This window comes from Gymnoscopelus braueri, assembly GCF_963280865.1.
Source record: "Gymnoscopelus braueri genome assembly, chromosome: 20".
Classification (NCBI taxonomy): domain Eukaryota; kingdom Metazoa; phylum Chordata; class Actinopteri; order Myctophiformes; family Myctophidae; genus Gymnoscopelus; species Gymnoscopelus braueri.
The window spans coordinates 33,166,789-33,190,330 of record NC_137622.1 but is presented as its reverse complement, the minus strand read 5'-3'; the positions used below and the strand labels follow the sequence as shown (position 1 = coordinate 33,190,330).

General features: G+C 43.0%; 1 protein-coding gene across 7 annotated transcripts in view; it reads right to left on the bottom strand.

Annotated features, from left to right (window-relative positions):
- elf1 (E74-like ETS transcription factor 1) overlaps positions 1-23,542 on the bottom strand; it is a 50,202-nt gene that overhangs the window by 6,772 nt on the left and 19,888 nt on the right. For 4 of the 7 annotated variants that reach the window (XM_080416320.1, XM_080416321.1, XM_080416324.1 and 1 more), the window contains 6 exons: positions 8,889-9,291; positions 2,807-2,975; positions 2,156-2,254; positions 1,834-1,995; positions 1,246-1,329; positions 184-376 (listed from right to left, as the gene is read on the bottom strand). In XM_080416320.1, coding sequence (XP_080272446.1) covers positions 184-376; positions 1,246-1,329; positions 1,834-1,995; positions 2,156-2,254; positions 2,807-2,975; positions 8,889-8,960 — 779 coding nt within the window. In that variant the 5' untranslated portion in view covers positions 8,961-9,291. Of the gene's footprint in view, positions 1-183; positions 377-1,245; positions 1,330-1,833; positions 1,996-2,155; positions 2,255-2,806; positions 2,976-8,888; positions 9,292-14,322; positions 14,570-15,930; positions 15,993-23,542 lie in introns of those variants that run through there. The other 3 variants (XM_080416322.1, XM_080416323.1, XM_080416325.1) reach the window with 2 other exon arrangements.

The window sequence follows — 23,542 nt, the reverse complement described above, 5'->3', positions numbered from 1 at the left end:
AAAGTGATTTAAGTGGTTAAACTCTTTACAGAGTGATAACACGTGTTATGGAGGCTATTTTGCACAGATATTAATGCACAGGTTTTGACTTGCCTTTTTGTGTGCCTTGGGCACAACAAATGTGAAAACCATTGCTCTTGTCTAGACTTAGAGGCTCATTGGTAATATATATGTCCCTCTAACCTGAGAGCTCTGCCCATGGTCTCATAGTTCATGTCAGGCTTGTTCTTGTGTTTGCCCCACAGCTTGGACACGGCTTTAGAGTCCACCAGTTTGAAGATGCCTTTCTCCCGCTGTGTCCACTTAATGTATTTGGGACAGGTGTTTTTATCCTGCAGCAAAGCCAGGAGGAATTCCCACAGGTAGATGGTGCTGCCTGCAATTGTAGGAGAGAGGAAAGAAATGAACTCATGTTTTTAATGTGCAAGCCCACCAGGCCTTCAGTCCTAGGGTTTTGAAATAGTGCCACAAATATCTATAATTTAACAGTTAGCAATTAGGATTAAGAATCTCAGGATGTTTGTAGTTTAACAATTGGCAGCGATGCAAATCATGCAATTACAGAAGGCACTGTACTTATATTCCCTTAACTTGAATAAATCAATTCTGTTTTCTGTTTTGTTCGTGCATTGTGTGTGTGTGTGTGTGTGTGTGTGTGTGTGTGTGTGTGTGTGTGTGTGTGTGTGTGTGTGTGTGTGTGTGTGTGTGTGTGCGTGTGCGTGTGCGTGTGTGCGTGTGCGTGTCTACTGTCTAGGCAGGGAATTAATTATACAGGGCCTGGCAGTAGATTACTCTTGTTTGTGAGACGCTCTGGCCAGAAGTGGTTAAAAACAGCAACCCTTCCAGCAGTCACTTGAGTCCCTGCCACCATGACAGGGTGATGTATATGTGTGCAGTTGAACCCCATCCCCATCTCCTTTCTCTCTCAGCATCCTGCTCTGTATAGTGTAATGGGGGGGGGTGCACATCTAGTGAAACTAGCGTGGTTCTATCAGCAGTGCATCAATGTGCCCTCCAGCCCACAATCACTTCTATTTCCCTGTGAAACGCAGCACTTTGAGAGCACCTCATCAATTAGCTCACCCGGCATCAACCCCCCCGCCGGACCGCAGGAGGTGCCGAGGACTGATGTTTGCGCGCTCCACAAGAGGAAACACAAAGGGTACGCAGAATGAGGCGAGACCTTGCTGTTTTTTATTTATTGGCCCGTTATACAGTGAAGCGCACATAGTTAGTGAGGCTTACCTTTACCCTCCTTGCTCTTCTTCCTGAGTGGCAGTGTGGGGGTGGTGATGGGGGAGCAGGGACGCACCGCCCGCGGCTTGCGCACTGTAAGGATGGGAACCGAGGAGCGGCGCATGTTAGAGTACTACGGTCACCATCCCCAACACCCAATTACCCACATCACTGTCAGCTGCTGGAACACTGGAATTATTGACTTGTAATTAAATCAATAAAAAATCGAATGTTGTAAGTGGTCGAACTAAACATTTTAGTTTACTGAAATAAAAAAAACAATGCTATACAAAAATATTTAGGGTGGATACGAAACCTTCCAATTTAGTTGTCACTATAAATCATTTTCTTTTAATGGTATGTTGATGACACAATACTTTTCGAATCTTGCCTCAAATTCCCCCAAATACAATAAAATACTAAAACTATAAAATTAAAACTAAGAATTTTCACAAAATTAAACTTAACTAGGAAACCCACTTTCCTTTTTAAAAATCTATTAATACTAAACTGAAATTGAAAACATAAAGTCAAAACAACAACGACTGAAAAAAGTTATAAAATAATAATAACTGGTAAGGAGGGCAAATGCATTACCTTTGGTTTTTCTCTGTGGTTTGGAGAAGCACTTTTGTGGAACCTCATCCATGGACGAGGTGTCTTCATCCATTGATATGTCAAGGCCACCATTGGACATCTGGTCAGGCCTCAATGGAATGTAGGTCAAGTCTGACTCCAGAAGATTGGTATAGGGGTGAACTAAACATAAAACAAGACACTTAGGCTACAGATGGAACCAAACATCTTGTTTGATGACTATGTTTATATTGCAGAACTAAGATCAAAACTGCCCTGTTCCTCATTTCTTCCATATTTTTGTTATTTCTTTATACTGAAAATAAAAATAAAATAAACATACTCATGCGCTTCTCATCCAAAATGTTATTTGGAGACTCCATGTTCAGAAGTGCAGTAGTTGCCTCATTGTTCTCCATGCCGTCGCCTGTGACAGTTGTTTCTGTTGACCAATCGAATACAAACAATGATCAGGATGTGAAGTTACTGCTGTATCCCAATCCTATTATACCTCATTTACACTTTGTCAAACGGCCCTTTGGACGAGTGATGCTCACTAAAAGTGACACATCTTCAACAAACGTTTGAACATTGACCCATCATTGACTTCTAAAACTGTGATGTAATATTTATGCATATCCATATATTTTAGAGATAAATAAAGCTTGTCTGTGGGCACACTTAGGAGGATATTTGTTTTCAAGGGTTAGAGGATGTCAGACCATTCCTGTGTGTAAAGTATAGTTGACCGGAGTCCCCCAGGGCTCTATACTAGGCCCCCTCATTTTTCGCTGTACACTAAATATCTTCACCAAAACTAGCAGATCTACAAGCTCACACGCAAAGCCTTTCTCCGATCTACCAGCTATTTTCACAACGCCGCGTTTCAACTTGTAAATCTGCTCTTTTTTATACTTTTGTGTGACGCTGTAGTATGATCAAGTAGGGCATTCATTTACCAAAAAAAACTAGAATATGAGGTTCCATTGCTTACCCGAGAGGTCCACACCCCCGCCCAGGATGGGCTCCTCCACCACATGGAGGGTGGTGTCCACCATGATGCCGTTCACCTCATCGGACTCCAGGCCAGAGTAGACCTGCATCAGGTCTGCTGCCGGCACCTGCTCCACGATCACTGCTGGGAACACCGATGGGTCATCCAGCTACACACGGGAGGAAGCACACAGAAGACACACACACACATTTAGTTATTATTATTATTAGTGAGTTAGTGAAATTATTTGGGGGCCAACGGGTAGAGAGAGAGAAAGAGAGGGAGAGAGAAAGAGAGAATGCGTGCGTGGCATGAACACACTCACACATGCATGCACTGAGTGCGTGTGTGTGTTCATGCACAACTATAGTATTTTGACATTAATTAGCATTGCATGAAAGCCTCCATTAAAGGTCTTGAATATAACATAATACCACAACTCTCTTAACTCTGTAAACAAGATCATTTGAGGATAGTTGCTCAGGTCCACAGAGACCTGCAGCGCTCGAAAAGACAGGAACCAGCTGTCTGATATTGGCCAACTTCTCCTGAGAAGTTAATGTTATGCTCCGAGGTTATTCCAACCCAAATGAATTGTTAATGGAGCAGTCGTGAAATTTCAGTTAAGCGCTCTCCGCTTTTAGAAGCCCACTCCTTCATTTCCAGTAGGGCACTGCCTATTGCCGGAAGGAGTGAAGCAACAGAGGAAATTTACCAGAGTTGGGGCCAAACCATTTGGGAGCCACATGAGAACTATTGAGGAACCAAGTGTGTCTGACAACGCCTTCAACACAAGGCAATGTCAAGAGTAGCTGATTTGATGTCAAGAGGAAGAACGCACAGCCTTTCTCTAAATGAGTGAGTCACAGGGCCATGAGAGGAAAAGCTACTTTTTCTTTTCCGCATGTGGCCCTGTGACTCAGGATGTTATTTTCCTGGTTCCAGTAGCACTTTGGAACAGCTTTGCACTTGTGTAATTGTTTACACAAGCTCAGTAAAATCAAGGAAATGGAATGACCTTAAACATGGACAACTGTTTACGTATATCATTATTACAGCCTGTCATTACAAACCAAGGTTCTTAGATAACAAAGGTTAGGTCTCTTGCATGGAGGTAAACAACAGGTGCACCAGCATTCTAATGGACCATACTCCCATAAATCCAGATATGTCTGTGCTTTCTTAAGATCTTGATAAAACAAGCTTAGCATGCTAGTACTGTACATCCATGCATCGGCCTAGTTTTCAAAATAAGCAAAACTTGCAAATCTTCACGCTCAAAAGGCATCGCATTGCAATAATGTGTTGTAAGCTTGTAGATCTGCTATTTATGCTATTTTAAAATAGACATGGCCATGACATGGCCAAAATCTGGAGGACAGGTTTTAAAGTGATTAAAAATGATCAGGACAAAACACCTCAATGTCAGCTGACTGCCAGCAGATGGCAGCAGACTACGTCTTAAAAAGTGTATTCTTGAACTAGGATCTAGTACTAAGCAGCAGATGGAATAGCTTTGTCAGCTTAAAGTATGTTTTCTAGAAAGGCAAAGTTAATTCCATATTCCACAATACTTGCTAAATACCACACACCAAGCACTTATAATGTGAACTACTCTAATGTGTCACAAATGCTAAGCAAACGCACCACTACGCTACAAAGCCGGCATTGATGGCAGAATAAAGGTTTAATTATGTGCAACACAAAGCTCTCACATTCAAAACAGTGAATAGGAAAGCAACCCCCACTGACAGTGCTTATTTATTATATACTGTATGTGTATATATGCAATATATATATCAAAACAATGCATTTATTAGTGTGTATTGTTGCATTGTGTGTAACATTGTTTGCCATTATCTATTTATTAATTTGACCTTTATTTAACCAAGCAGGTGAATAAAAGGACATATTCTTACTCGACAATGATAGCCTGGCAAATGGTGAAAAGGACTCCTGTGGGGGAGACGGGGAAAATATAGCAATTCTAGAAGGAGGATCAGTTTGGATAGAGGCTTATCTGTCTCTTCAACAAGTCCTCATTGTTGGTCTGAACCCCCCATGGTATTCCAGGTGTCTGGGCCTTGGGCTGCAGGGATGGGAGGATCCGATCTGGGGGAGCTGGGTGGAAACGGGAGTCCCAAGGCCAGCCCTCGCATTCCTCTACACTTTAACTAGGAAATTAACAGGCCCTGTGGTTTGTACATTATCTCTACGCTACACTACATGGATGAGCTAGGGGAGGTAAACACACTTTTCCCAAAGAAAGGAGGTGACATACACTGCTGACATTTTTCCCTTTCTATTTTTATGCTATGTTGATTAATTTAACACATAGGACCACAATGGAAACAAGTCCCCAGGACCCTTTTTGTGTTATCCTTTTAGCCTAAATGTCTGACTGTACCTTTGTGATGTTTACAATTCTGACTATTCTGAATAAAGTATTCAATCAATCAATCAAGCTTCAATGGAAAGACCACATTACCAAAAAGAGAGTGTATGACTGGCAGGACGAGTGCACAGTGCATACCGTATATACATATACTCTCTATATATATATATCATTGCTGTCAGGCAGAAACCTCTTATCTTCATATTATAATTAATGCCCTAGCAATTGATCATACTACAGCGTCATACAATAGCATCAAACGTAGCAGATCTGCAAGCTCAAAATGCGACGCCAAGCGATGCGTTTTGAGATTGAAGATCAGCTACTTCTGCTAAGTTTTAATTTGAATCCTGAAAAGTATATATTTTGTATTGTTTCTAAGTGTTTTTAGAGTATCATGTTCAACAAATATTATAACTTCAAAATGAACTACTATGTATTTCTTTGGTGTCGGCAAGAGCTGAGCAAAGTCCTACACCTGCAGCCCTTTGGGGATTCATCAACACCCTGGACTTTGCTTTGACTACAGAAACCATCAACATGTCACTGACATGACATATGCGTCCCATTAATATGAGTATTCAGACACTGTATCAGACAGAGCACTCCATGTCTCCCAGCCCGAGTTTACAGATGCCTGTTGTCCTTGAGTTTGTGCGCAACCCCCGTGTGTGTGTGTGTGTGCGTGTGTGTGTGTGTGTGTGTGTGTGTGTGTGTGTGTGTGTGTGTGTGTGTGTGTGTGTGTGTGTGTGTGTGTGTGTGTGTGTGTGTGTGTGTGCGCCCAGCAGACATTTCAGACTGCCACTACTGAGTTCAGTCGACTGTCCATCAACGCCAGCGCTCCACCTCCCCTCCCCCTTCCCCTCCCAGCCGCAAGCAGACACACGGAATCCCACACTGAGTCTGCTGACAGAGCACAAGGAGTGAGTCTGAAGTAACTGTCTGTCTCTGCTGTTGTTTTTTATGTAACAAGACTCTTGTTTTCGCTGGGTGACACCTGCAAAATACTCGCCCCTATTGTCATGTGAACTAAGTGACATTTTGAGAATTTTGAGAAAGCCTGCTGACAATGTGTCAGCGTGTATTTGTGAAAGAGAGAATTGCGACTCGAGGCGTACGTTTGCAGGGGGTCTTGTTGTCAACAAACGTCTTAAAAGTAACGTAAAAGATATGTGTGTATCTTACAAATGAGAAAACATAAGAAAATATCCTGCATCAAGCACTTTCTTCGCTGCTGGATGTATCATTCGCCGTTGTGGAACGGGGATTCTCCATGGTTTGGGGGCTTTTTGGGGTCGGTGGTGGCTGGGGGGAGTTCTGGGGATGAAGTGCACCAAGGTATAAAGTAATGTAATGATGTAATATCGGACTGGTACCCACAGCTTGTCTACATAGGTCGTGTTTCATTTTGTTGCGTTAGAATTTTCTTTTTCTTTTTATTGTATGTATTTATTTTGGTCTTTACTCTATAAAAAAAGATTGTCATAACGACAGTTGGGAAAAGGGATATTTTCTAATATTTTTTAAAGGTCTTGAATAGCCTGTGTATGTATAGATGCAGTATATACAACAGTATAAATAGTATGCTGCTGAGTATAGCATCGTTCGATATCTGTGTCCACCGAGTACAAGTATGGCTACATCTTCCTCTTTGTTGCCTTGAAACTGTGTTTCTAATAGGGAAACAGAAGAGATAAGGATCAGGCCCTATTTGCATTTCTTAGTTCCCCATTCTAGCTTTGAAAGCAACAGCATTAGTACAAGCAGTTCCCCCCACAACGCACTCCTCTTCTGCTTTACCTGTTCAAACCAAACACTTTCAATGTCCTCCTATTAGTGCTATTTGAGGAAGTGGGGTGTACATAGCATCAATGTAATTGTGTAACCTTTAACCACTTAAGCCTATACTATACTATACTATACTATACTATACTATACTATACTATACTATACTATACTATACTATACTATACTATACTATACTACAAGCTCATAACATGTTGCATCGCGGTGGATTGTGAGTTCGTACATCTGCTATTTTTTAAACCTATAATGGCAGGCCCAAAATAGAGACACCAGGTTGGACGTGATTAAACACAAATGTTGTCTACTTCCTAATTCAGGGAAAGATGTTCTCTTCAGGTGACCAATTAAATTATACCTACAGTAGAAATCTACACAATGTCCTGCAGTCATTCCTTGATGACTTAATCGGGAAGCTACTGATGTTAAAATCCAATATCACAAGGCTAATCATTAGGGTTGGATATGATTCTACTTGGCTCAAACAGCTTTATTATGGCCAAAGTAAATCTTTACAGCAACTGCTATAAAGAGAGCAAACAAAATGGCAACATTGACAGGCAAGCGGTATGCTAGCTTTTCATTCTCATTCTCACTGGGGTATTTCCACGGCAAGGTGAACAGGAGCGAATGCTACCACGTTTGCGTGGGTGAGTTGAGTGCAGGGAGGAACCAACTTGTTGTTCTGGAACAATGCAAGTCCTTTTGGTGGAATTAGCCTGTCACCTCCATATAACTTTGTAACTGGTCTGTCAGGTTAGGCCTGAACTGAACTGGTGCCATTCAGGGATCCAGTGACGACTCGTCATTCTAGTCTAGATAGAGACACAGATACAGGTTCATATAAACACACGCGTATGCACACAAACATTCACAGTCCACTAGCGAGTTCGCTCTTCCACAGGATTCAGACAAGGATGTGGGGGGTGAGATAACCACACACCTGACCAGGGTACACATATTGGCACAGGCGCAGCAGGCACACATAACAGTAACCTTTGTGCCATAACTGAACTCTGTGGCCAAGCCCCACCCTCCACTCCCACGCACGATGATGACACAGCCCGAACTCCAGGTCTCTCACTCTTTCCATCTCTGCTTTGCCAACAGCCCCCACCAACAACACCCCCCAACACGCACGCACGCACACACACACACACACACACACACACACACACACACACACACACACACACACACACACACACACACACACACACACACACACACACACACACACACACACACACACACACACACACACACACACACACACACACACACACACACACACACACACACACACACACACACACACACACACACACACACACACACCTTCTGTCTTCATCCCCATCACGTCATCAGCATAAAGACTTGCTAAAACTGTGCCAATGGCCTCGTTGTTTACACAAACTTGTTTTTCATGCTACGAGAGCTCTACGTTAATCAACGACACCTCATAAAGAAACGTCTGTTTTAGGAAGACGGATGGTGCCATAAGCGGTCCAAAGGTCCTTTCCATCAAACGGTTCCTTCATTTATGGTGCACAACTGCATAGGTACAGTCATTCATGAATGAGACTAAGGTGTCATTTTCTAAACTTCTAACTGATTGATTGATTGATTGATTGATTGATTGAATACTTTATTAACAGTTTGCAAAGACAAGCACAGGGAAGTACAGTTCAATACAAGGTCTGTTAAGAGGGATTTAAACCCAAGAAACCACTATGGTTTGTTTCCATTGGGGTTCTTTGTACTCAATTCAAAAACATCATATAAACAAGTAGAAATCGGGAAAAATAATATGTACAGTAAACAGTTCAGGGGGGGGGGGGGGCAGAGGGGGGCGTATGGTGTCTTTACTGTGACGATAAGTACCTGGTTGATTTCGTCCATCCCATTGCTGGCAAACTCAAACACCAGCTCACAGGGCTGAACGGCGGTCGTCATGGTGTCGAACGGGTTGAGAGACCAGGGAGCGGACTGAAGACAAACACTCCCGCAGTGGCTCCGTCTTAGGCCAGACAGAGCCAACAGCAACGGTTTCACCTCCACTTTCGCCACGCAAGATGGCTTCCCCCTTTGAGTTTAACGTCCACCTCCTCTTTGCTCTCCAGGCCGGTACGGGAGGAGGGAGTGCTGTTAGCAGCCGTGTGAGGGAAGGCCAGCTCAGAAAGAGATTAGGAGCTGCGTTTCAGAGGAGTGGCGTGGCCCAGACGGAAGCAACCGCGTCCCTCTCTGACACGGAGGCTGGGTCCTGATGCGACTGGAGCATCTACACCTGGTGGAAACAGGAGACAAAGGCGCTGTTCAGACCAGGGCAAATATGATTTGTTTCTGAAATACAGCCCTTAGGACTGACTACATCTTTAAGACCGACAACACGATGCAACGCATTGTCACCTTGCAGATCAGTTATTTTCGGTATAAATCAGGCTTCAGTGTCCGAGTGTCAGATTTGAATCACATTTCAAACCACCTAGGACCGTGTTTCAAATCTAATTTAAAGATAAGATAAATAATCTTCTGTGTGCTTTATTGCTGTTCAGACTTGATAAAAAACCAATGTGATTCCAATGTAGATAGGCCAAAAATGGCCAGAAGCCAAAAAGACTAACGTCAGGACAGTCTGTTTAATTTCACTGAGGGAGGAGGAGAGGGAGGGAGTCAGTGAAGCTGGGAATTGTTGGTAAGCGTTTGTGAGGCTCATATAATCCAACTATTCTGTGCACATAATCCAAGTAGTGTTTGTGTGTGCGTGTGCGTGTGCGTGTGCGTGTGCGTGTGCGTGTGCGTGTGTGTGTGTGTGTGTGGAGAGTTCAAGCAGTTTGTGGTGGCTGAGAGGTTTGGTGACTGCCTAGCTCATCTGCTTCAGTTCCAGCGGAGAATTCAGATCGCTGGCTCATTCTTGGCCAGAACCATCTCCCTGCCTGTCTGACCGGCCCGCTGACAAAATCATTAGGCAGAATTTGAAAAGTAACTCTTCATGCTCTCTAGACGGATATGTCACCAAGTTTCACACTCTTTTACTCTACCAGCAATCCCAGTAAGGCCTAAATTATGCTCCTTCGTGCCGAGAACAGCCGAGTTCGGCCGCATCGGGCTTAAGGTTAGTCTGAATCCAAATCTCCCGGTGTTCATATCTGGATTTTCTTCTCCTGCCATTTCAGGGATCGAGGTCAAGATACACAGAACACACACATGGATGCTGTGTGAAGATTCATGACGAAATTTAACCAGCATTTCAGAAGTACACACAGGATATCGTCCTTGTAAATCTTCCATCTCCATATTTCATCATTTCATGTTTTCTTTTTCTTTTTTTTTGTAAATGAATGCCCTAATTTATACTTTGTCATATGAGTGTTGTACAAAAGTAGCAAATCTAGCCAATCACAGCGGTTGTAATGTGATGATGGAAAATACCCACCACTGTTTTTTCTGTAGATATACTTTTACTGCTCCTAGTCATATTTAACCACAATTAACAAGAGCTTGTGACTAAATAATAACTACATTGAAAACATTGGAACACATCTATTTCCTGAAAAATAACGGTTTTGGACATTCAAGTTTTTTGTACAGTGGGCTGTAGCTCCTCTGGCTTTATACATGTTCTCTCTCTCTCTGTGTGAAAGACCCTCTAGATATGAGCTCAGCTCAGTCCACTGGTCATGAGGCAGCATAAAGCAGAGGGGGGCTGTTGTAAATAATGATCACATGGACACTGAATGACCCCCACAGATACATACATACATACATACATACATTCACACACACGACTAGAGGGACAGGCTCGTCTCAAGGAGCTGCCCAAATCCCTCTGTCCATGCCCCCAGGCAATGGCTGTGATGACAGGGGGCAGGAGAAACAAACTGGTGGTCATGTGTTGGCTTGAGTCAAAATGTGTGTGTGAGTGCGTGCGTGTGTGCGTGCACGTGCGTGCGTGCATGCTTGTGCGTGCTTGTGCATGCCCGTGATGAATGAGTATCGAGGGGTATCACAACCTGAGCTTACCCAAAGGCAGGTTTCTGGGGACTCTGACTCACCCCCCCCCCCCCCCCCCCCAACACACACACACACACACACACACACACACACACACACACACACACACAGACACACACCCTTTTCCCATTGCTTCAGGGTGGGACCTATTTGCTTTGAAATGCCTGTCTGACTGATGACGTTGTTGCATTCCAGGCCCAATTGTGTCTTGGAGGGGTGGTGTGGGAGAGGAAGGTGGGACAGAGCGCGAGAGAGAGAGAGAGAGAGAGATACAGAGAGAGACAGAGAGAGAGAGAGAGAGAGAGAAAGAGAGGAAAGCCTTGGTGTGGGATGCCTAAATGGTCAACTGACCTGACTAGCAATGAAGCCCCATTTTGATTGTTTGGTTCCCTCCACTCAGAGTCTGAGGGGTGGGAGGTATGTGACATGTGGTATGGGTCTGGAAAGCATCACTTTTGGGGAGAGGGAGCTGTATGTTTCTGTGTGTGTGTGGGGGGGGGGGCGTTCGAGGGGTACAAAGACCAATACCTCCAGACAACATAAAAAAATGTGTGGGCAGACATTTCCCTTTGCGCTTCCTCTTCTAAGTGACTCTCCACACGCAGTGTCAAACGGACCACACAGAAGCACACAGTCAGTGGACCCCCTTATTTTGCTGCCATGTGGGAAGCTGGACCGAGAGAAGCCATGAGCCGGTAAACATCCAGAGACTTAGACCATACTGGAGCACTGGGAGTCTCCCCTGCCCAGCTCGTCTGTCTACTCCTGGCCCGGGCAGTGGACAGAGATAACGGCAACATCCCAGGCATGCACACACACCTGGGACCCGTTTGTTGCCTTTTTTTTTAAATATAAATATATATATATATATATATATATAGCTGAGTTAACAAAGTCTGCTGTCTTTATCGACATGGAGCTGTGAGATACAGGAGCTCAGTTTTGTATGGGGGGGAAACGATCAGCATCACTACATCCAATCGTTACTGTGTTATCAGATGACAGGAAACAGGCTGTTATCAAATCAGTCTGAATCAAGATAGGAGAGTGTGGTCTCCCCTCTTCTGTTTTTCCTCTCTCTCGTCTCTCTCTAGAAAGGTAGTGCAGTGTGCCTGTGTGTTTGTCAGGCATCGTGTCATAAAAGCAGGTATATGCTATTGATACTACTATAATGCATACAAGTTGTATGCACCTGTGTGTCTGTTTGCATGTGTGTACACACATGTGCATACATACACACATACATACACACATGCATGCATGTGAGAGTGTGTTTTCTATATATTCCTGCTGTCAGTGCTTCACTGATGTGGCTGACACAGTGCTGACAGCAGACAGTGCAGGGACACAACAGAACCCCAGCCATTAGCCCCCAACCCACCACCAGCACCACCACACCACAACAGCTGCCTTGTCCCTATGCAGAGGCAGGGCTGAGACAGCTGCATATTGCTGCTGCTACGTCAGCCTGGGACAGACAGGGAGAGAGAGGGAGTGAGTGTGGAAGATGAAGAGGGAGGGAATCTGTTAGGAAAGTTAGTCGACACATAATCCTCCACAGAGCAAACAGACTGGCTGTGACAGGGCCTGGGTGTGGCCTGGCTGCACGGGCTGGACAGACAGACAGACAGACAGACCGGAGTACTTTCCTGTGGTCATCACCACCACCAGGCATTACAGAATCCACTGTGGTTCATATCATGTGACGCGGCCGATGCGAGCCTCTCCATCCCTCTTCCACACCTCTGGCAGACAGGCCTGTCTGCAGAATGTTGCCTTGCATGCAGCAGGCTGAGGAGAAGGGGGCGGGGGGGGGGGGCTAGTATGAAACAAACATCAGCCCGCTCCGCCCCCTACAGCTTGGTGACTGCCCGTCGCAATAACAACCAATTAGAGTCGGGATTCATGAACAAATGCAGCATTCCCAGAAGGCCTCACTTCCCCCGCTTTAGTCTCTTCAGCTGAGCTCATTGTTGACCATGAAAGGAGGTAATTTAAGCCAATTGAATGACTACGCAATGAGTCACCCTGCATGCGGTGAGTGCAAACATTGTGGGATACAAGCAAAAAAGGAGGACCACGGCAAACTCTGCTTATCTGCCATTCACTGCTCAGGTTACAAAAATCTCCATCCTCCAAAACTCTGGTGACACACTACCGTGACATGGTCGTCACAGGGCTTAAGGCAGGGGCGGTGCCTAGCTCTGACACTCACTCACTCACTCAGTCTCTGAGTGAGATCATGGCCACAGGCCGTCAGCATTTCAGGAGAAAATCTCAAAATAGCTCTTGACCTAATGAGATTTTTTTTTGAAAAGCAGAGGCAAAAGTAGTGAGGGGGGAGTGTGGACGACTTTTCCAGCTAGGCAAGGAGAGTGAGTGGCATTCCTAGCATTTCGGAACACTCATGGTTTTCCCCGCACACAGGGTTGAACAGAACAACTAAGACCTGTAAAATAGCACCGGGCATAAATCAAGTGTCCTCTCTAAACACCGGCAAAAGGTTAGACAAGCTGACATCAAGCACTGAATTTCCCATCCATCACACACTGCTGAGGCATACACAGTTATGGCGAGTAGGTCCTCAGAGTCAGGACCAACAGAGAGAAACTCCAGCCACAGATGATTCCCACCCAGCAGGTTTTAAGGGCTAGGGGGTGAATCACCAGTGTGCAAATTGGCATAAAAGGCCAGGTAAACATATCCCTGACTTTACATGGTCATCAAATGGGGTCAGCACAGAAATGCCGCTTTTGCAGGATCCTATTGGGTTCCTGGCAGAGGAAATGAGTCAGGGACGCCTGTTTTAAGTCCTGGAGCCCAGAGATACCCTCTCTATGGGGCTCTGGAGTTCCTGGTCATCATTTCTGGGTCAAAATTCCCCTTTGGGCCTATTTTGGCACAGACAATGGCCAGTGGCCAAACAGTACAATAATATGAACTGTAAGAGAAACAACCACATTGCCAAGGAAACTTGCTTGCACAAAACCTTCATGATCCCCAGTCTTAACCCATTAAACATAATTACAAGTACCAACAAATTGTCAGGCAAGGGTAGCTTGTTCTGTAGTGGAGACGAAACCAGCAACTGCACACAGACTGTTCATTGTGAATTATACACTGCATAAAAAGGTCATTGTCCTGGAAGGTGTTTGCTAATTCAACAGAGCGGCAGGACAGTAATTAAGGTTACCTTAACACTAAACAAAGAACTGGAAAAGAGGTGTTTTTTTTCACCTCCTTTCCAGTAAGCTACAACACAACTGCCTATCTACAGTCCTATAGCCTAAATAAAATTACTCACCGCCCGATGTTGCTCAATGCGACATGTCTCGCCATGTTTCAACTTCTGAACAACTTTATTGGACGGGTTAAGGACCTGCCAAACTTCGACACCATACTGCAGATGTACTGTAATGAGTAGCAAGATATTATGGGACAGAAACAAGTGCACGGGTACTCGCGCATGCACCCACTAATAGCATGCAGCTGCAGTGCAGTGTGTATAACCCAGCTATACTAGGGCATCAGAAGAACGCACACGGCCTCTAAAAAAAAAGATCTAACACTCTGACGTCTGTCTGTTGCACTGCTGCACCACAGCCAGATGAAGACTGAGAGAAAAACGTCACCTAAAGCACAGGCTTTCAGAAGCAGAATGGAATTTAATCTCATCTCTTGCGAGCCTTGTACTTTTCCACTCCGGCCTGAGGCAGGCTCTCTCTCCCTCTCTCTCTTTCTCTCGCGCTGGTAGAAGAACCCATGCCTTGCTGTGACTGGGGTTGCTTATGCTAACTCTACTAATGACAGGACCAACTCTATAGTTTCCATGGTAGTTTATGGAGTGTGGGACATTTAATATTGCATACTGTATTATGCAGTTTATTTATTGTGTATATGAAAATCCCGGGCGGTCCAAGTGCGGCGGGCCAAGCAAGGACCCTAGAATCTCCTGCTGGTTTTTGGTACCTTATTCCTAATCCCTGTACGTTACTAATGTTTACTTTAATTTTTTACTATTTTTATATTCTAAGTTATATCTCTTTTATTCTTATTAATTTTTTGTATCCGTCTTGTGTTTCTAACTGCTTTACCTCCATGAAAACTGAATCAATAAAGCGTTACACATCTATTTACACTTTGTCGTACGATGGTGTCCAAGCGTAAGAGTTGTGAGCTTATGGATTGGCTATTTTCGGTCCGTGACGCCTTTGTAGTAGACAGAGTAAATTGGGCATTACACTGACATGCTAATGCAGTGGGAGTGGGAGACGGGAGTTCGACTTGCTGCCATGTCCTCACAACTGCGAGCAGTTTGTACTAGTTCACTTTTAGTGAGGGATTCCTTTGATTATGTAACAGGTATGTAGTTTTCGGAGACCTCATCGGTTGTGTCTCTCAGTTAGAAGGTTGTTTAAAGCAGTAGTTCTCAAACTCTTTTGTGTCAAGGACCCCCAAATTGATATGTATTTGGCCGCGGACCCCCATCTAAAAATGTTTTGTGACCCCCAGAAGAGATGTATGCTTTTTTTAAGTAAAAATTATTCATAATATCCCAAACATTTCAATTTTTTTTCAAAACATTTCTAAAATAGCAAATGTACAAGCTCTCAGCACGTCACTAAGTGACGCGCTGTAAGCTTGTAGATCTGCTATTTGTGAATAGCCAACGTACAAATGGATAGTGGTTCAAATGATTGTGATGCAATATTAACAAATTTTGCTGGGGACCCCCTGGAACCGCCCCCCAAAGGACCCTTGGCCCCACGTTGAGAACAAATGGTTTCTAAAGATGCTATCAAGGCAGAGAATACCAAGCTTACTGGTCGGAGGAAACCTAGATAATTATTGTTGCCTGCAGAGTTTTTGAGTAAAGGATTGGGGGGAAAAAACAGATAAGTGACAAACTGACCTGTGAATGTTGCTCTCACAGGAAAAGCATCACTGAGCAGCGGGTTTTCTGCTACTTCCTGTCTGTTAAACCACATTCACAAGAACATTTTTCGGTGTAAGAGTGGAAAGTTCTTTCAACTCCCCATTTCCTCGTAGCACAACATCCTTAGTAGCTATGTGTTTGTAACACTTTACATTTAATCTCAATAATCAACGTTATTACTGCAATTAAAGCTTCAAATAATATACTCATTCTAATGATAATACATAACGTCACTAAATGTTATTGTGACTATTACTAACTATTGTTTAGATATTTGATTGAGTTTGGTAACTTAAGAAACATGTGTATCTGCATCTTTTGCTTTAGTACGTAAGCCCTGAAAGCATGTTAGATAGTGCTGTTGATGTAGATGTTAATGTTAAGTGAAGATTAGACCAGACCACATTATTTAGGCTCATTTTAAAACTGCACGAGTGAAGATCCTCACTCTTTTAACATAAGAAAACTCTGTGATCCAGTTTTTTGGGGCTAATGAGAGTGTTGGTTAATTCAAAGGAAACAAAATGGGCCCCTCAAACCCACACACCTGCCATGTGCAGATCCTCATTACCCACAATGCCTAGCGTGATAGATGCACACACGCAGACAACCATACTATTTCTGACTGAGCTGAACCGTTGCCTCCCCAGCATGCTACACAATGTCAGGCTCAGTGAAAAGGTTTTTTACAGTAGTTCTAAGAAGAACGTATGAAGTTCCTGTAACACAATGCTCAAAGTTTGTGCAGTGTGTGCAAAAAGTATCCACCCCCACACACCACACCAAAATAAATGTTTATCTTCCATGAGAGTATCTGCAAATTTTGCACAAAAGTGAATACTAAACATACATTGAAGTATAAAATGCCATCCATTGCTCTATGCGTTAGAATGAAAGCAACAGGTAAAAGGCAAAGGTTGGATATCCATCCAAACACAGACAGACCGATACTGTTAAATGCAAATATAACAAGTGCTGTATAACTTGCTATCATCATTCATTACACTACATTTTCTATATCAGCTGGGTGGGCTCCTAATCAGTGCATTATTACAGTGAAACATACTTTTTTTATCGCCCGTGGATATAGCCTTTTTGTGACAACTAACCCCAGCTCACAGATATAGCCTATTCATCAGAACAACCCCCTGTAGCCTATTTCTATTATGTGGCAAGAGGCCACATGCTACAGATAGGAAGAACAATTTGAGTTGTGAAAACAGGACAGGAAATTGCAGCAAAGTTCTAGAACAGACATCTGTCTCTCTCACAGCTTGGCTTGAGCCAACACATACAGTATACGATTTCATATTAATGCTACCGTGGACCCAATGGACCCTTACAGGTCTGCGACTCTTGGACCTGTGAGGGTCCAATTAAGGGTCCATTTGGTTCCATTTGTATACTCTCAAGAGTTATGGGGTCCTTGAAATTAACACGTTTGAGAACCACTGATCTATTAGCCATCAAGGGTTTATAAATGCAAGTGGTATTGATGAGACACAATGCACATTCCATAGCAGGGAAGCTGCAGAATGATTAGCACTACCTCTCTATCCAAAAACATTAGCCTGAAGGATGGCCCGACACTGAAACGTAATGAACTGCCTGCATTGCATAATGGTAGACCTGTGCATAGACAGGATCACAGATAACTCCGCACAAGCCCCATTTGAAAACCACACTAGTCCACTAGTTCGCTATTGTTTTTTTTTTTAAAGTCAATTAAAGGGGGTGTAACTGATGACACACTTCTCATAATTTTCCCCTTCAGCAACTCCCAGTTCTTTTGAGTTCTGAAGAAGTAGCCTCAATAGCCTGACACAGACTAAAAGGCAAAGGCATGCACGTCTCTTCATCTGCGTCAGTTGCCTCTAGCTGCCCTACCAATTCCTTTCCCTCAGAAATATTTGAAATGCTTCTTTTTGACTCTCCTCGTGTTTTGGCTGCAATGTGGGAACAATTTGATGCATGACCAGACTGGAAAAGTAAAACATTCTCCATTTCAGTATACAGCAAGTACCCAGAAATACATAGTATCCCTTTACCACACAATACAAATTCCCCGTTCAACTATTAAACTATTAAACCATTATAAGTCATTATATAATTATATTTTTTTTAACCACCACTATGCTACAGTGGTGCCTGTACCTGGTTGTGAAATAGGAGCACTCGTGCTATCTTGCGCACACATTCACACGCCCATCTCTAATGTGTTTACATTCATTCCAATGCTGACATGTCACAGCACAGGTTAACGGCAGCGGGGGGGAAAACCATGCCCCGAAAATACCAGCACAACACACAGGGTTAGCGACCATGGCATTCCTGACACTTCCCAAATATGTCCCTCACCGTGCCAAGCGTATTGCCTGAACTCTACATCTCCTGACTAGACAAGTGAGCCTCTGCTGAAAGTAATTCTCGTGAAATTCTAGGGAAGGAGTGTGTTTATTAACCACTTTCAAGCTGGCATCCAATACATTTTTACCACCCGAAAATAGCTGATGTATAAGCTCACAACGCGTCTTTATGCGACGCGTTGTGATCAGCTATTGTCGCACGCGACACCGTCATACGACTAAGTATAAAATAGGGCTTGAGTGGTTTAAACGGGGAGTGCCAAGATGATTCCTGCATTGCGGGAGGCAGTATGATAGCATACCAGGCATGTCTTGTTGAGATGAAGCCTTTAAATGTCAGGGTTCCTTCCGTGTGGTGAGGCTTGCGAACGAATGAACGAACGGGGAATGGGCTGTTCTACAGCAGGGTACATACCAAACAGGTCTGGACACAAGCAGGCTAATGAGTCCACCCGGAGTCAGGCATGCAACTGCAATATGTACCAGACAACACGCCTACAGAATGTCAGGGCGTAGATTCTTGGGGAGATGAAATCATCTCTCTGATCGTTCTATCTTCTCACACACTATGAGTTCAAGATTTCCTTAACCACATCAGCACTAGCATCCCTATTCAAGGCATGTCATCATAATAGGCAAACATTTTGTAAAAAATAGGCAAATATTTGGCAAAAATGGTAGATCTCACATGTCACAGTGTGACAATGTGTTACATGCTTGTAGATTGGCTATCTTCGGCAAAAGTGTACAGTAGGTGGAAAGTGAGGCGGCCAAGAAAAGAAATACATTTTGGCACGTTTACTGCATCTACTCAGCTGTAGATGCTGAAAATGGAGTGAAAGAACTACATTTGCAACTTTGGCAAATTTTCAAGCTTGTGGTTGGGCAGCAAATCACCAAATCATCTCTTCCCAACTGATCCCCTCTCAAGCAGCCTCTCAGATAAGGCCGCTCACAGATAATTGAGTCTCTTCAAGAGAGTTTATCTAATTTCACACAACTGGCTACTAGGTTAGTGGGGTATAAGGCACCTTCAGCCAATTGTTTCAATCTAATCTCAAAGCCAGTAAAAGTGTGCCTCGTTGCCGGATCTAAAAGGCAGAAGTGACGAGTCACTGCATTTGGTTACGTCAGGACGCACACCCCTCGGACAGCATCGGAAACATAGCAGTTAGACAATGTGACTGAACTGAACTAACCAGGCTAGAATACCATCCATGCAGTTATGAAAGATGTTAGTATTGCATGCCTTAGGTGTTACAGCATTACTAGTGCCTCAGTCACTTGATTCTGTCATCACATCATATGATGTTTTCCCAAGTATGCTGGAGAAAGTGCGCTTGCGTGTGTGTGCGTGGGTGTGTGTGTGTACGTGTGTAGGCGTGTGTGGCGCATGCATACATGCACAGGCAGGGGGGGGGTGGGGCTAGGATTATGATGACTAAACAATATTTTACCAAAGTTTATCATATAAATACTGACAATAAATACTATAGGGCTGCCCTAAAACTCGATTAATCAATAAATTGGTCTAACAGTAGTTTACCAAGACTTTATTAATTGGTTAGTGCTTTTGTCTTTTTTCCATTTCATTCTGCCAGTCTATAACTTTTAAAGGACGACTTCACCGATTTTCAACCTTCATATAATTGGTCCTCACTAATACTCATGATAAAATGGTACAATTCTTTTCTACTCGGTCTGTGTCTCAGAGGAGGGCTGTGGACAGTTCAGAGTCCTGTCTACCAGTGACATCATCAATGGGGAATCCAAGCTAATAGAAACTGCTTCCTATTCCTGGAAAGTTGCAATGCAATAAAAGAAGCCATTGTTCTTGTGTTAATAAAAATCTAAATAAGAAATGTGAAATCTTGTTGGGAAAAAAAATCATGCCTAACGATGATGTCACTGGTAGACGGGTTTCTGGACTGTCCACAGCCCTCCTCTGAGACACAGACCAAGTAGAAGAAAATTGTACCATTTTATCATGAGTATTAGTGAGGACCAATTATATGAAGATAGGTTGAAAATCTGTGAAGTCGTCCTTTAATGGCCAGTAGGCATTGTGAAATCAACAATAGAAAGTTCAGTTCTCAACCTCACCAACATGAAAAGGCTGGTCTCTGCATGATAGATAAGATTCATAGATAGATTCATTACTTAAATCAATGTAATCAATTAGTCGACAAATCCCTATTACTATGTGTCGACTGGGAATTTATTTAGTGAAGGACAGTCAACAACTCATTTGTTACTTACATGCTCATTCTGCCTAGTCGGGCTAATTGTTTGTGGATGTGCATGGCCAGGGGGAGAACAGCAACGTGTACACTGAGTACAGGTCAATATTTGAGAAGGTTTTATGAAATGGGTCGCTTGTTTATGACAGCTATGCAATGGGGAAGGTGCACCATCACTGTAGTAGATGAGGATAATAAAGCAAAGAGATGGCCAGTCTAAGAACGCTTGTATAAGAAAACATTTACCTGATGTTACTGGTTAACCTAGATGGAATTTCAAAAGTAAATCAAATAAGGTTGAAAAGAATCTTTTTGTATTAGATTATGGAGTATAAATTACATGCCGGTAGATATGTTTTTTTTTTGTCCGTTGGCATAATGAAAGCTTATATTTGAATAAAGAGAGCACAGAAGCATTTCTCGGTGGGGTGGGGGTGGGGGGCTTGGCTTATGCTGTTCTGATGAGAATCACGATGCAAAACGAATACTGTAGGTAAACAAGGAGTGGCTGTTGCTAGGCAACAGGCGGAGGGAGAGGGCTCATAAAGTAGACTCAGTGATATGAGCAGCAGGGAGCAGGTGGGCTTCATTCACTCAACAAAGCCTTGTACTGTATGTTTGAGAGGACCGCAGGCCACGCCTGATAACTATTGAGTATTGAGACTATGTCCAGCGGTGGAGTACATTTAAAGTAGTAAAGTACATTTTACTCAAGTACTGTACTTGTACTGTAAGAACAATTTTGAGGTATCGTTACTTCTTGAGTATTATAATTTTTCAATATAGGCTGCTTCGAATCCACAACATCCCAGAGTCAACTATTGTACTTTTTACTCCGCTGCAATTATTTGACAGCTTCAGTTACTATAGTTACTTTGTAGATTTAGATTACTATTACAAAACATACATTAACCAATTAAGCCCTATACTTTTATACTAACCGAACAAAAAAGTTTGACAAAGTTTGAAAAATGTTAGTACTTTTACCGTGGTACTTTAAGTATTATATATATTTTTTTATGACAATAGTTTTGCACTTTTACTCAAGTAAATCTTTGTATACAGGCCTTTTACTTGTAACATACTGTAGCATAGCTGCATTTACTTAAATAATAAATCAGAGTACTTCTTCTACCACTGACTATGCCCCTTCAACACTGTTCCTAGCTGGCTGGCCATTAAACCACATTAACCCTGGCGTCCCATATCATGTCTTGTGGCCCTGTGGCACTCTGCCTAATCTAGTTGAATACTGCTGTTATAAGCAAAAATTCACAAAAATAGCCTAGGCCAGTGCTTAATTTATACTTGTACGTGAGTGTCGCACAACGAAAATAGCCAATCTACAAGCTCAATACACGTACGGTGCATTGCGAGGCCGTGTGAGCTTGAAGATCGCCTATTTTTTGTCATATGACAGGTCAGGCGTGTACATTTTAAAGCAGCAGCTTATCAGCAGGGGTTTCTTGACTCTGTTTTTGAGTGACACCACTACTATTACACTTATTTCATCCATTATTCCCTCTCATCAGAAAATAAAAATCTTATTCTAATTATGAGGGTGTTGTTTTGTTTTTCTTATTAAAGTTACAATAACGTTGTAGTGATGCAAATGTTGCTATCATTCCAAGTAATGTGAGTTCAGCTCAGACACGGCAGTCAACAATTTAAGGGAAGTGAAATGACTGTTTTTGGTGTGAATGGGGAAGAACTAATGAGCAGAGATACAGTAGTCATTAACCCATTTAGACCTGAGGCCCATTCTAAAGACGCCTTCCAAATCCTAACCTAAGTTTTCTGAAAAACTTCAAATTGTTACTATAAAATAAATCAAATTATATTATATTGCTATATAGCATCACCTAATGTGATGCAGATGCTGTCTCGGATTGAAAGGTATAACAATGCATAGGTTTAACAGGTCTAAATGGGTTAAGGTACAAGCTGATGAGTAATAGTTAAAAGTGCTACTTCGGTTTCTGTGGTGGTTTTACATTATAATAAGATAATTTTCCAATGAAGAGAATATGCCTCCATGTGGTTCATATGTCCATGTACCATGCTGCTCAACATCAACATGAATGTCAATATCATATTTTTAATTACAGTTTAATATTTAATGCTGTGCGTGTGTGCGTGTGCGCGTGTGTGTGTGTGTGTGTGCGTGTGTGTATGTGTTTTCTTAAATTATATTTTTTTAAACAAAACAATCTGTGTGCAGTTCACGCAAAAGGTGAATTTTTAAGCAAATTTAAGCGCAAAACATTTTGTACTTGTATTACACAACAAACACTGTGAGAGCTCTTTAACCAAAACCTGTTAGCCTGGTCAGAAACAGCTGTCGTCTACAGTCTACACGCTAATCAAAGCTTTGACAGTACAAATTCAAAGCAAGATGATTTATATCACTGTCACATCAGGGCCAGTAGACAATCTTAACATCTGGTGAAATTAGCACTGGCAGAGTCTACCAGCCATTAATCTTGTGATTGTCTTGCTGCGTTAATATGGCCTCACAATGTGGCGTTTTGCCGTTGCCATTGAAGTTAACTTCTATTTCTCCAAACTTTTTAGCTTGCGATTGCATCTTTCTTTGCTCGCACCACACTGGCCACGTGTGACATCTAGGCCTATACTTCTGTGTAACGTGATCATCTTTCTTATACTCCGGATACTAGAGGCACATGTGGTTTAAACCCGAGTCCTTTCACTAGGTAGGTGTGAAGAACATGGAGGGCTCTTTCACTTTCACTACCATCGAATTTGAGAAGGAGCGATTCATTTCAATGATCTGAATACAACTGATGAAGAAAATAGAGGCTGAATCCTGTAGCCTCATAACATGCTCGCACCACCAAATGTGCTCCTCTGGACTCCTGTTGACCATATTCTGACGGCGGCCATTTTGCTTTTAAATCATACTTGGGGTGACGGGTGGGGATTCCCCACCATGAGTATGACATAAGAGCAAAATGGCTTCCA